The 15,542-nt window shown below is 36.5% G+C and overlaps 2 protein-coding genes across 3 annotated transcripts; one reads left to right on the top strand and one right to left on the bottom strand.

The window, feature by feature from the left end:
• LOC105162309 lies at positions 369-2,506 on the top strand. The gene is made up of 4 exons (XM_011080319.2): positions 369-678; positions 841-1,020; positions 1,349-1,522; positions 2,303-2,506. The coding sequence occupies exons 1-4, from the start codon at positions 601-603 to the stop codon at positions 2,402-2,404; spliced, it is 534 nt and encodes a 177-aa protein (XP_011078621.1). The 5' UTR covers positions 369-600; the 3' UTR covers positions 2,405-2,506.
• Positions 3,354-7,127, bottom strand: LOC105162239. 2 transcript variants are annotated; one of them, XM_011080234.2, is made up of 4 exons: positions 6,737-7,127; positions 4,421-4,477; positions 4,035-4,323; positions 3,354-3,858 (listed from the first exon to the last, which is right to left on the bottom strand). In XM_011080234.2, the coding sequence occupies exons 1-4, from the start codon at positions 6,761-6,763 to the stop codon at positions 3,563-3,565; spliced, it is 669 nt and encodes a 222-aa protein (XP_011078536.1). In that variant the 5' UTR covers positions 6,764-7,127; the 3' UTR covers positions 3,354-3,562. The 2 variants fall into 2 exon arrangements, with proteins under 2 accessions (XP_011078536.1, XP_011078535.1); XM_011080233.2 differs by having other exon boundaries at positions 4,421-4,464; positions 6,737-7,126.

Raw genomic sequence — 15,542 nt, forward strand, 5'->3', positions numbered from 1 at the left:
AGTTTCCAAAAACAAGCCATATTTTTCATGCGGGAAATTCTAGTCCGAACTCGACTGGTTGGATCTCAATCAATTATATGATAAATACAATTCACTTATTATCATGTAACTGACATGAGAGAAAGTGACTAATCATATAGTAAATATATCACATTTATTCTGTAATTAATTTGATTTGATTAAACTTGATTCGAGCAAGAGTTCGAGTGAACACGGCAGAAGATTGGATAAAATAAAATTATCATGACGAGGAATGGGAAAATAAATTAAGTTTGACAAAAGTAATAAATGGGTTTGGTATTGTACCGCGTGGGAAGAGGTCATTCATATAATCATATTCCAATAATTGAAGCGTTGGGCAGCTGTTGCGAAGCATAGCGTGCGATGGAGAGGCTGAGGCAGACGACGCAGTTAAGATACGCCAATACAATAATGACAACAAGAGTATGGGCATGGTAGTTGCCATTACTAACCAACCTCAATCTCCAATCAATCTCATCTACTCAAATCTTCACTTTATCTTCCCATCTCTCTTTCATACATATAACCTAAGAAGAAAACCTCACAAGAATTTCTCGAAGCGATAGCACGACGACGGCCATGGAGCACGACGAGAGCCAAGAAACGGCCGCTACGTTCATGCCCGTCATCCCACGATTGGATCGTCTTGATCGCCTTGTATGTGATTCCTTTTTTTTTTTTATGGGATATGGAAGGTTCTTTTTTTTCCGGTAAATATAAATTTCATTATAAATGATAGTACATCGGTATAATACAACATGGAAGTTTGGTGTTTACGTGTTGGATGAGTAGTGATGTTCTTGGTTTGGAATGTTACAGCTGCAGCTTTTAGAGGAGAAGCATAGCTTGTCAAGGAGAGATTTCTGTGGCAATACTTGTGCAGTGGATGCGGGGAGCAACGTCGACGAGTGCAAGACTCTGTCGTCGGCTCTGGACGAAGTCCACCGGAAAGGCACGCTCATAGAGCGGCTCGTCCTGCTTGAGAACCGAGTACTGCAGGTTTCTTGCAACTACAAAAGAAATTGATTATTCTATATATTATAAAAGAATACGGCTTATAGCGGCTACTGATTCAACCATGGTTGAACCAAGAAATGTGAAACTTAAGTGCTGATCACCAGTTAAAATATTTATCATGATTATTAGATGTGACTAGAGTTTTGACCTCGTGGGCCGGGACAAACAGCCAATCACAAACTGCAGTTAATTACTTTTTACGAGACGAAAAGTCGTATTTCTTATAGCCTAATAGAATGCAATAATATATATATCTGAGAAATATTATAGGTTTGTGAGAGTTGAAGTAACATCCTGTCTGGCCTGGCAGTTGAGCCTGGAAATGGACGAAGGGAACACATCCAAGTCCAGCACTTCAACAGTTGAAGTTTCAGAAATGACAGCCAAAGAGTCTGAACTATTATCCATTCCCAAGAGACAGGACGAGAGTCCACCACCACTCACTGCTCAAGAAATGCAACTTCCTGCCATGACTCCACCACAAGTAAGACCCTCTTTTTTGGTTTGATAACGTTCAACCGATCAGGTTAAGTAGGGATGGTAATGGGTTCGGGTTAGACTCGGACTGGCCTGAAAGCCATAAGTGTGTTTTAAGTTGGATTTTGGATCCAAACCAATTCTTTTAATGTATTTTATATATATTTATATTAAGTATATTTATACGTATATGAAAAATTATGTATATGTTTTATTTATATTTATGTATAATAGACAAATTGATAGTTTATCTAAAGTTAGATAATGATTTAAAATAGTATATAAATGTTTTAATGTATATAAAAATAATTAACCTATGTTCTTAAAGTTCAAATATTTTAAAGCCTAATACATGCACATATAAATTTATAAAGAAAAATTAGTATTTCAATAATATTATTTTTAATACTTATAAAGTTATGATATTGTTGATTTTTACAAATTAATTGTCAATATTTTAAAAATTTTGAACCGTGTACACAAGGCTCTACCTATTACGCCCCATATCCAAGAATTTCGAGTTTTGGCAAACTTGACCTTGACTGGATCGGAGCCCATCCTACTCACTTAAAAGGTTTAAAATCATTAATTTGGGAACACAAATAACTCTGGTTAGAATAACTTTAGTTTGGTCAAATTAATCAGATCGATATTGTATGTCCTTATTTAAACGTCGTAAAATGACTCATTACGAACAAATCTATGTCTCTTTAGTCCTAATTTACTACCCAAGTTCTTACAATTTACGTTGTATTGAGTGTAAAACTTGTGGCTTTCCCCTTTGTAGGAGAGCGTTGTTGTAAGAGAAGGAAGTCGTCAACACAAAAACAAAGGAAAGAAGAAGAAAGTGCCAAAGAGATGGCTGGGACTGTTTCGACTTACATGCTGATCTTTTATTTTAGGGTGTCGAGTAAGTTGGTATGCTCTTATTTATTTTTATTTTTTTATAAATAAAGGAGGATTAGAATTAGTTCTCCAACGACATGTAATAGGTTTCTTACAAAAATAAATAAAAATTTGAACTTCCTATAATGGTGTTCTAAATAATAAATCCTTTTATTTTTTTTTATGTTTTATATTTTTAAGGTAAATTACATTCGACGTCTGAAATTAGAGTTCATTATACAGACACCCACTTGTCTTACAAAATTATAAATATACCCCGTGGAGTTGTAACCGTAATACATCGACATAAGGAAAAAACTTGCACAAACAACTTTCGTGCATTACATTAATAATTGTAATTTTTCAAAACACTCTAAATATTAAAATGCAATTATGTCGATGCCCTCAAATAAATAAACATATATATATATATGTGTGTGTGCACGCGCGCTTTAATTAATATTTCATTTTGTAAATCCTACTTTGATTTTTATTATATCCGGAAAATAATAACATTTTGATATAAAAACTACAAATTTGGATAGAAACAATTACAGAATTAATGCTCTCAATGAATTAAAATCCACCAAATATTTAATGTTTACACCAATTTTAAACTGCAGCTTATAAAGATTCAGAGATTTCATTCATATTTGTGTGTGTGGCCCATTCACAAGTAATTAAAAATTAATTATTATTTTTAAAATATTTAATTTTATAAATTATAAAAAATGTCAAGAATAAAAAGAAAAGAAAGTTGTAAGAAATTAAAAATTCGGCAATATAATGTCAAAAATAAAAAATAAAAAGAGAGAAAATGAGAATTTGACAACAGTAGAAAGTCTGCTGTTTTGAATAATAATAGAGTATAGATAACTGCAAAAACCAGCAAAATGCTGCATTAAAACAAAGAACAACGCCTAATATGTATATATAGATAGCTGCTTATTACATTTCCACTGCCATTAGCATCTTTGGAACTAAATAACCAAATACCGAAGGTTATAACTCGCTTGGAGGCTATATAAAAACACTGCAAAACCAGCACTGCACAGGAGTCGAGCACCTCGATATATAGCTGCTACTCGCGATGTTCACCTAACCGAGTTCTAGAAATGGAAGACTACTTTTCTACATTTCATGTTAAAAACACATACGGTATTTAGGCATCACCTGGGATATCTGGCTTACACATGGGACAAGGTGGATCTTGTCTATCCTCAAAGCTCGTCTTCTGTTCCAGGCAGTCAGCGTGATAGGCGTGACCACAAACTAAAACGGCTACCACAGAGAGATCGTTGGATGAGATGGAGTTGTTGAAAATGAAGGGGTTCTTCCTCAAACGCTTCTGACATATCCTGCATTCCATCTTTCGCATGTCCCCAGGTACTGCATTCTGCGCGAATGAACTTGTTGACCTTATCCTCTCTGGTTTCGAGAATGTTCTGTCCCTGACCTCTGAAACTCAATGCATAAAAGTGAGGAATTTGGAAAGAATATATAAATGAGATGTGAGATGTGAGACGTCACAAGATATCTTTCAAGGCTGCATCCTTTAAAGTTTCAATTTATGTACAGGAGAATTCAGATAATTTGTAACTTGTAAGACATAGACTTAGAAAGAAAGGAGCCACCTCTATACGGGAAGTCTGGAAGGTCTTTACTATCAAGTTTGAAGGACAACTTAGTATCATAGACAGGGGTACTCTTCCAATTAGAAGGAGATGCATCAGAATGGTTAGTAGAGCTCCGTCTAGAATAGTGGCGGCCAAAGGGATGACGAGAATGTCGCAACAATATTGTACGGCTGGAACCATGGCTTTGATTGAGAGGTGATTGGTGGCCTGGTGGCCTCTTAACAGAACCATCCATAATGGACGGTAGAGACTGTGTTGCGCTGCTTTCAGCTCGGTCAGAAGATCGCTGCGGATAATAAATATTAAATATAAAAATGTGTGTGTGTGTGTGTGACTGGGAGAGAAGGAGAGAGAGAATCAAATATGAACTATGATAAACAAACCTGTTGGCACTGCAGATCCACTTGAGGTGCATGTGATATGAACTCTAAAATCCATAACTAAAATACGATCAGCAATCATTCCATTGATTACCCAGATTTCAGTAAATAAACAAAATGCAAAGTGCCGAATGACTATTCATCACAAAAACACAAAAGACAAAAAAATGTGGCAACCACATATTCTAGACGACAGTTGCACCACAAGAACCATTGAGAAAATAAAAATCGAACATGCAAAACTAAGTATCATTCTACTGCTTGTGGTGATGACAAAAGATTGGAACTCCCTACAGTTAAAACAATTTTCCCATGGAATGGACAAAGCGTATGGCAGGACCGAAGTGTTCAGATTTCAAATATTCTCTGAACTTATCCAGTACCTAGTCAATGTTAAAGCTCTATGAAAAAATGCGCAATGCAACAACGGTGTGTCAATGGCAATGAACCAGAACTCTGAAGTTCGGTCGCATAAGAAAAAGAGAGTCTGGAATGAAACATGAAAGAAGGCTTTCCCAAGATGGAAAACCCAATCCACGCTATAAAAGTAAGAAAGACCAGTGTCAGTGTTTCTAAAAGTTTTCCATGAGATTTCATCGAACCTCCTCAAACCATTGCACAGAGAACACTGGCCCTGTGCCTATCATGAAACTTAAACCTCAATCAGTCACAATTCTCAACTAGAGGACTTCCAGGGATTGCCAGCTAAATATGGATCAAACTAGTCTCTCTTAAATGTGCAATATCGTAGATGATCGGTGGAACCTATTTGGGGATACTTTTCTTAAATGCTTAATTATTTCCGGACAAAATTATGTATCAAGTCCATTGGTCGGTTATCATGATCTTACTTAACGAATCAGCCAGCATGCTGCTGGAATCTTCCACTTCAAAAATTTTTGGTAGTTCATGGGATTAAGTGTTAGTTGGAGGGCTGCAAGGAGATACTTTCATATTCATTTGGGTAAACATGTAATTTTATCATCCTATACCAGCAAAAAGAGAATTTACATGTATAATATTCACGATCATATCCATAATATGCCGGACACAGATGGAACACTTTCAAAAGGGATCATCCAGATACACAGTTGAAAGTAAACAAAATAGCAACACTATGTCAAAGACAAAAATGCACAAGACATGTTGAACTTGGGACGAAAGCAACTATGGGTAGGGAAGATAAACATACTTCCGTGGGATAGGACAATCTATCTTATCGTGCTTGTAATATCCAAGTATCACTCACCCAGTGCCATGGTAGCATATCTTTGCCAGCATTCATAAGTAAAGGTGTGCATCAGCAAAGACCGCATAAAGAGAAAGAAGATTTGAGACTCTTCTAAGAAGCAAAAACATAATATAATTTCACAGACACCTACTCTCACTCACAAGCATGAATCCAGAGATCAAACAATCAGCCCATCCGTGATTTATCAGGTCATGCACGACCATATAACCAACATTTTCATCTTGCTATACGTCCAATACCTCTGACAGCATTTCCAAGTAAGAAGGGCTCATTTAGAAGAACTCCAGCAAGGAAAGGACAAGTCTTTCTGAAGTATCGAAGAGACATGAGAGAGGCAGCTCTTCTCCATTAAACCATCAATTAAAATCATGCACCATTATCTTGCCTAACCCCTCCTCCCCAACCATACAGAAAAAAGAATAGATATCAATTCTTCTATTCTTGATAGAAACCGGAGACATATTTCCTCTAGTCATGAAACTGCTGAAAACATACTCTACCTTGAATAATTTGAAGGCACCATAGTTCTAAACTACAAAAGAACTCGGAACTGAATATCCCAATACTGCTCACTACCCTCAACAACAAAATAATAACGAATGCCCTAATTGAACATCTGGCGACGTTAAGACAACTAGTCAGCCTAATTTCAGAAGACGGTGCATCCAAAATCTCCTTTACTAAGAAGGCAACGTGAATCATTTCATGCATTAATGGTATTCAGTAAAACCTACCAAAGAAGAAATCATTCCAACCTATAGTTATCCATACAAGCATGTAAATGAACCTGTTCTTCTGGAAAAATGAAAAGAAAAACAGGGCGATTGATTTCTTAATCAGACAATCAAGCAAATTGCTTCAGAATGAAAGTTTCCACCCACATTACAGCAGCAAACAACGTAGCGTGAAAGCCCACCAAGAATGGATCACCCGATGACCCAAAACAATTAAACAAAAAATAGAAAATCCCCATTTACCAAGAATTCATCATCCAAAATCCAATGATCCGAAATAAATAGGAATTCCCACTAAAATCTCCCATGAAAAAGAACATCATATGAATTTACCTGAGGGTGGTGGTGCTTTATTGTCATCGACACTTCTCTTTCTTTTTCCCATTATCTTATATATGTGTGTGTGTATATATATATATCTTAAAAACCCAAAAAGTAAATTTGCACAATATAGTAAGAAATAAATGCCTATTAAAAGATTTTGAGGATTGAAAGGCACATAAGATTGAGGGTTTAGGTGATTAATGGTTTAAGGGGAGAAATGGGTATGAAAGGCGCAGCGGGGATAGAGCAGCTAAGAGCGGAGGTGCCAATCAAGAAAATCTAGCAAGAGAAAACTCGAGAGAGAGAGAGAGATTGTGTGAGAATGTGAGCACTTGGCAGTTAAATAGTGAAGGAAAAAGGAGATGAAAAACGGTGAAAGAGTGGTAATATTCGGGAGATTAATGATATGCTCTGTTTGGCTCCAATCTCATTTGGGATTCATTTCTGAAGAATTTGTTTTATGAAAATATGTTCCATTTCCACCTCATAGGATGGGAAGATCACGAATATGATTTTTCTTTCTTTTTTTTTTTTTCCTGAAAAGTTGATTCGTTGATGTGAAAATTAGAATGCTGATGAGAATTTGATCTTTTTGAAATGTGGTTTGGATGTTTTTGAAGTATTTTGGAGCAATGTCTTCAGTTTTTTTTTGGGTGAAATTCATTTTGACCCCTGTGATATATGAAAATATAAAAAAAATCCTATAAAAATTTTAAATAAAAAATCACCCTTGTGTTATGAATAAATTATCACACTGCCCCCTGGTCAACAATTTTAGTCCCATGGATTTATAAAATTTTGCACATTTAGTCTTCATTCATCTCTACATACATGCTAATCCCCTGCTCTCGGAAGATGATATCAGATACTAGGTTTGATATTATTTATCCACTAATGGAGGAGACTCTTTGAAAGAAAATGAAACCGAACGAAAGTTCGAGTTACAATGATAATAGAGAATATTTCCAAATTCTAAAAATACAAAAGAGGGAATTTCTTATGGAAATTCTTAACAAGTGTTACAACGGTCCCAAGAGAAATGATCCAAGACTTCTCAGGCCTAAATAAGAACAAGAATGACTGAGAAATTTTGAAGTTCGACAAGTATTATCAGGAAATATAGTGAGACGTCTATACTCCACTGAAGTTCATGGTAGAATCCCAGCCAGGAGAAGGAGAATGGATAAATTCCTACATAACTAAAAATTATGATTAAATGAACTGACTGGAAAGAACTCGAGCCGAACACATCGAAGATCTCCCAAGATCTGAGGGAGATACAAAAGACTGTTCAAGACTATGGATATAGGTTAATTCATATACATGTGAAAATAAAATCTTCGAACCAAAAGGTGGGCGAGGTTATTAAGATCCTTCCCGATCTACACAAGGACCTTACAGATCTGAAGGCAGAAATTGCAGATCTGAAGAGAAACCAAAGGGAGAATCATGAGACATCAAAATCCAGACAAGAACGAATGAGGGACCAGAAGGGGAAGGCCACGGAGATTCGAAAGCCAAAGTCTAGAGAAGATCTGATTATCGCATCTATCAAATCTATAAAATAATGGAGGTAACAAGAGTGGATCTATCAGGTCTACAAGAATTGACATAATCCTTTTACCAACTTGGGATTGTGGATTTAGTCAATATCCAAACAAATGAAATCACTCGAGCGCTACTACCGCTGGAGGGAAGCACATGTTCTAATGATCCTCCACAGGATCAACCGATGAGAGAAAGTGCGGATTTTCACACTAATGCCACTCCAACATTTGTGGGAACCGGGCTAAAGGAAATTTCAGGAAGAAATCTAAAGAGAGCGCCTGAAAATACACCTTGGACAAGGACCATGCTTCAGCCTTTATATTCATATGGCGCTATACTGAACCTGGATATTATCGATTTTCAAAATAGCGAGAAGTTGATAGACAAATAGGTTGCAGGCTTGCAGCCATCAAGATAGCAGCAACTACCCTAGAACTCGACAAGAAAAACTTCATAAAACTCGTTCAGTTGAGCTTCGATGGATATTGTGAAGATCGGATGGGATAATAACCCAGAAGATACCGAAGCCAACGCGATTGCAAACTGGCTAGGAAGGCTTATCAAGATACACTTCATCGGAGATGGATACTTCGAAGGAAGTAGAGCAGAAAATGTTAGAGAATATGCTCAGGCTCTCTTCAGCCTTGAACGAAGAAGTATTTGCGCAATAGATGAATATATCTATTGGTTCCGCAAGTATTTCTCACAAATTGGAGTAGCAACAGAAGTAGCAGCTCCAATGTTCTTCGCAAAGATATGCAATCTATTGAGGGAAATGTTAATCCAGTCATACAAAGTACCTAAAGGACAACGAGATTCAGTAGCGTGAAGAATGTCTTTCCTTAAAGACAAACTGAAGAATTGGTGTTATCAAACATCTATCTAGAAGAACAAGAAAAGACTGAGAGGTAAAGTCAAACGAACTTCTCCTAGATATACAGCCCTTCAAGTATTTCACTTAGTGAACAACAGCTTCCCAATGTCGTTGGCAAGGAGTTTGTAAATGTTGGCTAAGTTGTTGCACAACATATGATATATCTGGCCTAGTAAGGTTAGTAAACAATAATTTGCCAATTAGTCTACGATATTTAGATGGATCCTGCAATGGATTTCCTGCCTCAGGGGATAGTTTGATACCCACTGGCAATGGTGTATCCTTGGCCTTGGCTTGCATCAATCTCATATCAATTACAATATCAGTAGGTATATTAATATTAATATGTCGGGTCGTGATTTGAAATCATGACTCGCTTAAAAAAATAAGTTTTTTTAAAGAAATCGCCAATTTAGAATTACAACTTGGTGTCGCGATTTGAAATCACGACTTGGCCTATATATATATTTTATTAATTTCATTTAATTAATTTTTGTTATAAATTAATTATATAAAATAAGTTTTTAACAATATATTATAAAGTCCAAAAAATTATAATATTAAAATTATATTAATTTAAATAATTACAATGAAGTGTACAAATGTAATAGTGTATATTTTTTTATACAATTGTAAAAAATACAATGAAGTATCCAATTTCAATTGTAAAATATGTCCACCCGTACGACAATTGCGTATGTGGTGTTGACGCTGAGGTCGTCTTATTTTCTCGCCCACATTTTGCACTAGGTCATTTTGTGCCTCATTTTCATCACCACCGAACCGATTTAATATTGTTGCGAAATTAGATTCCACATTGTCACGATATGCACTAAATGATGGAAATGGAATTGGTGAAATATTGTATTCTTGTGTATATGGTTGATTAATATCAAGAACAAGGTAAAGATGTACTTGTGAAGAATAATCTTGTGTTTGGTTTGGCATAAATGGAGCCGATTGAAACAAATCATCTTGAGGCGGTTGAGGCATGTAATAATATTGAGGCACGTAATAATCCTGAGGTGTATATAATGTAGAAGGACCCGCTATATCCACCCTAACATCATGACGTTCAACTGAACCAGTAGACATTTGGCTAGAACTTTTTCTTTATATGTGGGACGTTGTAGGAGCATCATCCGATTGAGAAGCAATTATTGTGGCTGATGGTTTATGGCTTCCTTGATAATATGTAACCTGTGTTCGAATCTATCCATCAATGGATTATATCCTTCAATATTTAGTGGTCTAGATCGACACAAAGTTTCAAGAGCATTCACCTCGTCTGCCTGAAGATTGTAGAAAAATAATGAGTCTTGTGTTGTAAAAAGTAATAGCTAAAATAAAGTATGTGATATTGTATAACAACATACCACAACTTGTAACATAGGTGCTTCTCCCGCTTTCCACATGCCTATCAGTAGATGACACGAAATTTCTTATTATGTTGTAATACCATTCCTAATAACCTCGTTCTAATTCTCTTCCATTGGAAATGGGTGGCCTCTGTACAATCATGTCATATTGTCTTTCCCATCTAGTGGTGTATTGTATGTGTTGCAGGTGTCAATCTATACCCATGTCATTTTACGGGAGATCTGATGGAGGCTCATATCCTGGGTATCCGTCGCTTCTGAAATATTTTGCCTCATCCTGAATTGGCGAAGAACTGGTTCGGGACGATGCATTTCAACTATTGCGTAGAATACCAATGGACATGATGACCTCCACAACTGAGGGTTCAAATCAGCGGCGTAAGCCATAATGACATCCGAGTCCATGTTATACGACTGCCACATGAATTGTAATAAATAAAAATATGTAAATTAATACGGATTTAATTCACGGTCTAAATATACATATAATATTAAAAATAAGTTACCTGATCCGCCCCCATCTCATCCAGTATTTCTCTTATCACCCGGACAGTACCCCATACTGTTCGGGTGAATGTGTGCTGACAATTCTAAGTAGCACCATATAGTGCTGGTGGGAGCTAGCGATTGTAGTCCATTTGGATTTGACCCATAAATAATCGTTTCGCACCAAGTCCAAGGCAAAGTGGAGTGATCGTGATCATGCCCAAATCTGTACGAATAATACAAATATGTGTTAATAATTAATATTCATAGCAAAAAAAATTGTGTAAGAGTTAGTAAATTTTTACTTGCAACCATCAATTGCAGCTTTTCCTTTTGTGCTGACATTGCATAATTCACGATATAAAAATGTCAGAACAGCACTTCCCCAATAATAGTTCCTAGCCGTTCTATATCTTTTAATTTTGAAAGAATAGTAATGATGCCAGGTTACCTGATGAATTTGGGCACATCATCCCAACCAAGAGAAGCAAAGCAACAACAAGGGCGTACTAGACGACGATGTCGTGGGGAGTTTTATGAGTAATATCGACCGCCGCTAAATGAGATATAATTGCCTGTGTTTGCAGTCTAGAGCCCTTGAACGCATTTGCATCCGGATTAAAGCCTAAATAAATAAGCAATATTCCTGCCATCGTTGTGTTGTGTGGTCGATATCAGCTCCAGTCACTGGCTCGCCATCTATTGCTTGAGGCATGTGTTTTCCAATTTCAACAGTCAACACAAAAATATCATATTGAGTGATCTTTGTTGGAGAGCTAGCTCTGAATATCGGATCAGGAAATTCAATCTCATTATGGAAGAGATAAATAGCCAGAAACTAACTAGCCGTGTTTGAGTATTTAGACTAGATCAACAAGGAAAAATGGACAACATCTCATGATGGTGGATGGCGATGCGGAATTTTGATGACAAATATGTCAGAATGCATGTGGAGTATTGAAAGGAGTTCGTCGCCTACCGTTGACAGCAATTGCTGAGATGACGTTTCAGCGAATTGTCCATTATTTTCGTGAGAGGTTAGCGAAAAGTACTGTAATGTTGGCCAACAACCAACTGTGGACAGATTTTGCACATAAGATGTTCACATGTTGGCATCAAAATTTTGTTGAGCGTACCATCACCAATTACCATCAGTTCCAATAATCTGCCTCCATTGTTACAAGACGTTACAGTGGAAATGGATTCAATACCCATGTTGTCAAAATTATGAATCGAGAATGTTCTTGCGGCAAGTGGACTCAATTTGGTATTCCTTGCAGTCACGCACAAAAGGTATGTGCCGCATACATGATTAATGCTGCATCAATGGTGAATGATTATTATGAAATAATGGCTTACAAGAATACATATTCCAAGTTATTTGAACCTATGCATTTCGAAGATTATTGGGATGTACAGGGATTTGAGTTGGTCCACGACACTACTATTCCCATCTCTTCACACCCTGGCCGAAATCAAACATTACGTATTCACAACGAGATGGATTGAGCGCAAACGCTTGCATGGCAACAATCCCAACAAAGAAATTCTTCTACACAATCAAATGTGTCGGTACCGAATTGTCAAGAATAATTGTATACTTTATTGTATTTTTTACGATTATACAAAAAAAATATACACTATTATATTTGTACACTTAATTATAATTTTTTAAATTAATACAATTTTAATATTATGATTTTTTGGACTTTAATATGTTAAAAATTAATTTTATATAATTAATTTATACAAAATTTAACTAACCAAAAAAAAAAAAAAAAGAAAACCGCCCAAGTCATGATTTGTAATTGCGACTTGGGCATTTTTGTGAAAAAAATATTATTTTTTATTCAAAGTCGTGATTTTATATTAATATTAGTATATTATAATAAATTATATTAATATATTTTTTTTATTTTTTTAATACATAAATAATTAACCCCAATATGAGTGGCATACTTACTTTGTATGGCCAATAGTCCTTGAGGTGATCTAGCAAACTCAATGCCAAGGAAAAACCTTGGCTGATCCTAAATCTTTGATGTAAGTGCCCTTTAACCTCATTCAACATCTTTTCTGACGGAGCAGTAAGTAGTATATCATCTACATATACTAACAACACAATAAATTCATTTTCTATTGATTTCTTAAACATGTAATAATCATGCTTGGATTGCTTGAAACCAATGCCTTCCATTTTCTCTTTAAATCTATGATTCCATTCTCTTAAGACTTGTTTCAAATCATAAAGGGACTTTTTTTTTTTTTTTTTTTAACAAAAACCACCTAGAGGTGGGGGGAGCTTTTCGGAGTCCCCAGTCTTTCTATATTAAAACGCACAAAATAGTTACAGTAGGGAGAGCTACCTCCCTAAAATTTCTAGTAAAGCCATAAACAAGGAGTACTACTCCCTTACAAATAGAGCAACAATAAACAAGGAGTACTACTCCCTTACAATAAAAGACCCGAACAGGTGTCGTAGAAAAATTATGGTGAGTCAAAAAGGTTTTTTTTATCCCACCACGTCGTGGATCGCACAGCATCTGCAAATAAATCTATAAGAAAAAGGCGAAGCTAGAGTGTGTGTAATATTCCAAAAGGATAAACAATGAACATAAGTATTAACGTGGAGATCATGTTTGTGTGGCTGACAGCCTTTGAACCTGTGAGAGGGATTCATAAGACCTGCAAAAGATATAACAACAAACAACTAGATAAAGGAGATTAGCAGAAGTGACAAAACCAAAAGGTAACCAGAGAAATATTGGTCCCAACGTCAGCCATATGGATGAGTAACCTCCAAGGAACCCATATAAGAGCAATCACAAAAACAGCATAGAAAAGCTTAGATAGGACAACATGTATCAACGAAGAACGAGTCAGTAATGAAGTACCCCTAATTTCATGAAAAAATATTTTAACTGAAATTAAAGGTACTAGTACTTCTGATTCTAATAGCAGGCAAAGAGCAGACGTCAAGTCCAATCAAACCTTTAGAAATACCAGTGATACTATCAGGGGATAAAATAGTGAGATGTTGGCTGAAACAGACTTGGTTAACAAAATAATTGGCCACTTGGTTACCCTCTCTAAAGATGTGTGATATCTTGAACTCAGTTTGGGATAGAAACTCTCTAATTTGTTGCAGCAAGTTTTGTAGGTGCCATGTGGGGGGGGGAGAGGAAATAAGTTTGATGGCGATGTTGGCATCTGTTTCCACCTAAATTTTCCTAATGTTGTTATCAATGCACAATTTAACACCTCTATATATAGCATTTAGTTCTGCTGCTGTGTTGGACATGAGGCCAAGATGTTCTTGGAATGCAAAGACGGTCTGACCTAGATGATTTTTTATGATGCTGCCTGTTCTTGCAACGCCTGGATTTCCTTTTGAGGCCCCATCCGTGCTATCCCCCCTGAGTCAAAAGGAGAGCTTCTGTGCACCTCTCTCCAAGAGATAGGATTCGGGATCTGAATCGGCTGAAGGATTTGAAGCATCCCCTATCTGGCTTAATCCACTTAGCAATAGAGACTCAGGATGATGTGTTTCGAGGGAGAAGTGAAAATTTAAAAATAGAGGCAACAGATCTGTCCCCTTTCCAGTGTATAGCTCTCAAGAGGTTGGTTTTACCAAGAAGATGAAGATAATTGAGGGTTTGAGAGATAATATGATTAGCTTTGAAAGGAGCCCCCTCAAATATGGCAACATTCCTACAAGTCCAAGTGTTCCATATGATCAGCGGGGGAAGAATATCTCTGATGTGAAGCTGATTAGAAATATTACTTCTCCAGGCTTGAAGGATCATGAAAAAAGTGTCCGTGACTGGAATATTGAGTTGAAATTTGGAGGCAAAGAAGCTCCAGACTTCAAGGGAGACCTTGTTATGAAGGAAAAGGTAAGGGATAGTCTCCACCTCCTTCAAACAGCAAACGCATCTAGAGGCAAGAGAGATGCCATTTTGTTTGAGTCTGCTGTCGACTGGTATCCAGTTATGGAGGACTTTCCAAATAAAAATAGAAATAGTAGGCCTGACAAGGGGAGACCAGAGATTTTTGAAGATGGGAAGAGAAGGTTTTTGATCTCTACTAATCTCCCGAGCTGATTTGGTAGAAAAGAAACCATGGGGGAATGGTTTCCAATGCATAAAATCTTAATGCTGAGGGTTAATGGGGATTTGCAAAATAAACTCTATGATATCCTGAGGAACAACCTCCTTCAATTTACCAATATCCCATGTGTATTGTTCCAGAAGTTATTGATCAGCGCATTGGATGCTCTGTTAGGTTGTATGAGGAGATGAAGGGTGCCAACAGGGAGCCAACAATCATACCAGAAAGATACATTACCAGCTCCAAGGCTCCAAAAAATGTTCTCCTGAGAGATAGATTTAATGCTACAAATTCTTCTCCAAATGTTAGAGTCCTTCGGTTTAGCTTTAGTAGAGGCAAGAGTAGACTTTTTACAATATCTACTAATAGTAAAGCTGGCCCATAGAGAATTGTTTTGTCTCAGCCACCACCAGAGTTG

This window comes from Sesamum indicum, linkage group LG5 (genome assembly GCF_000512975.1).
Source record: "Sesamum indicum cultivar Zhongzhi No. 13 linkage group LG5, S_indicum_v1.0, whole genome shotgun sequence".
Lineage (NCBI taxonomy): Eukaryota > Viridiplantae > Streptophyta > Magnoliopsida > Lamiales > Pedaliaceae > Sesamum > Sesamum indicum.

Excerpts from the sequence above, each read along its gene's own strand:
- LOC105162239 (XM_011080233.2), bottom strand. The coding sequence starts at position 6,788 with ATGGGAAAAAGAAAGAGAAGTGTCGATGACAATAAAGCACCACCACCC. Across the intron at positions 4,465-6,736 it reads TAAAGCACCACCACCCTCAG|AGTTCATATCACATGCACCT; the intron begins GTAAATTCATAT and ends TATGGATTTTAG. Across the intron at positions 3,859-4,034 it reads TCCAGACTTCCCGTATAGAG|AGGTCAGGGACAGAACATTC; the intron begins GTGGCTCCTTTC and ends ATTGAGTTTCAG.
- LOC105162309 (XM_011080319.2), top strand. The coding sequence starts at position 601 with ATGGAGCACGACGAGAGCCAAGAAACGGCCGCTACGTTCATGCCCGTC. Across the intron at positions 679-840 it reads TGGATCGTCTTGATCGCCTT|CTGCAGCTTTTAGAGGAGAA; the intron begins GTATGTGATTCC and ends GGAATGTTACAG. Across the intron at positions 1,523-2,302 it reads CTGCCATGACTCCACCACAA|GAGAGCGTTGTTGTAAGAGA; the intron begins GTAAGACCCTCT and ends TCCCCTTTGTAG.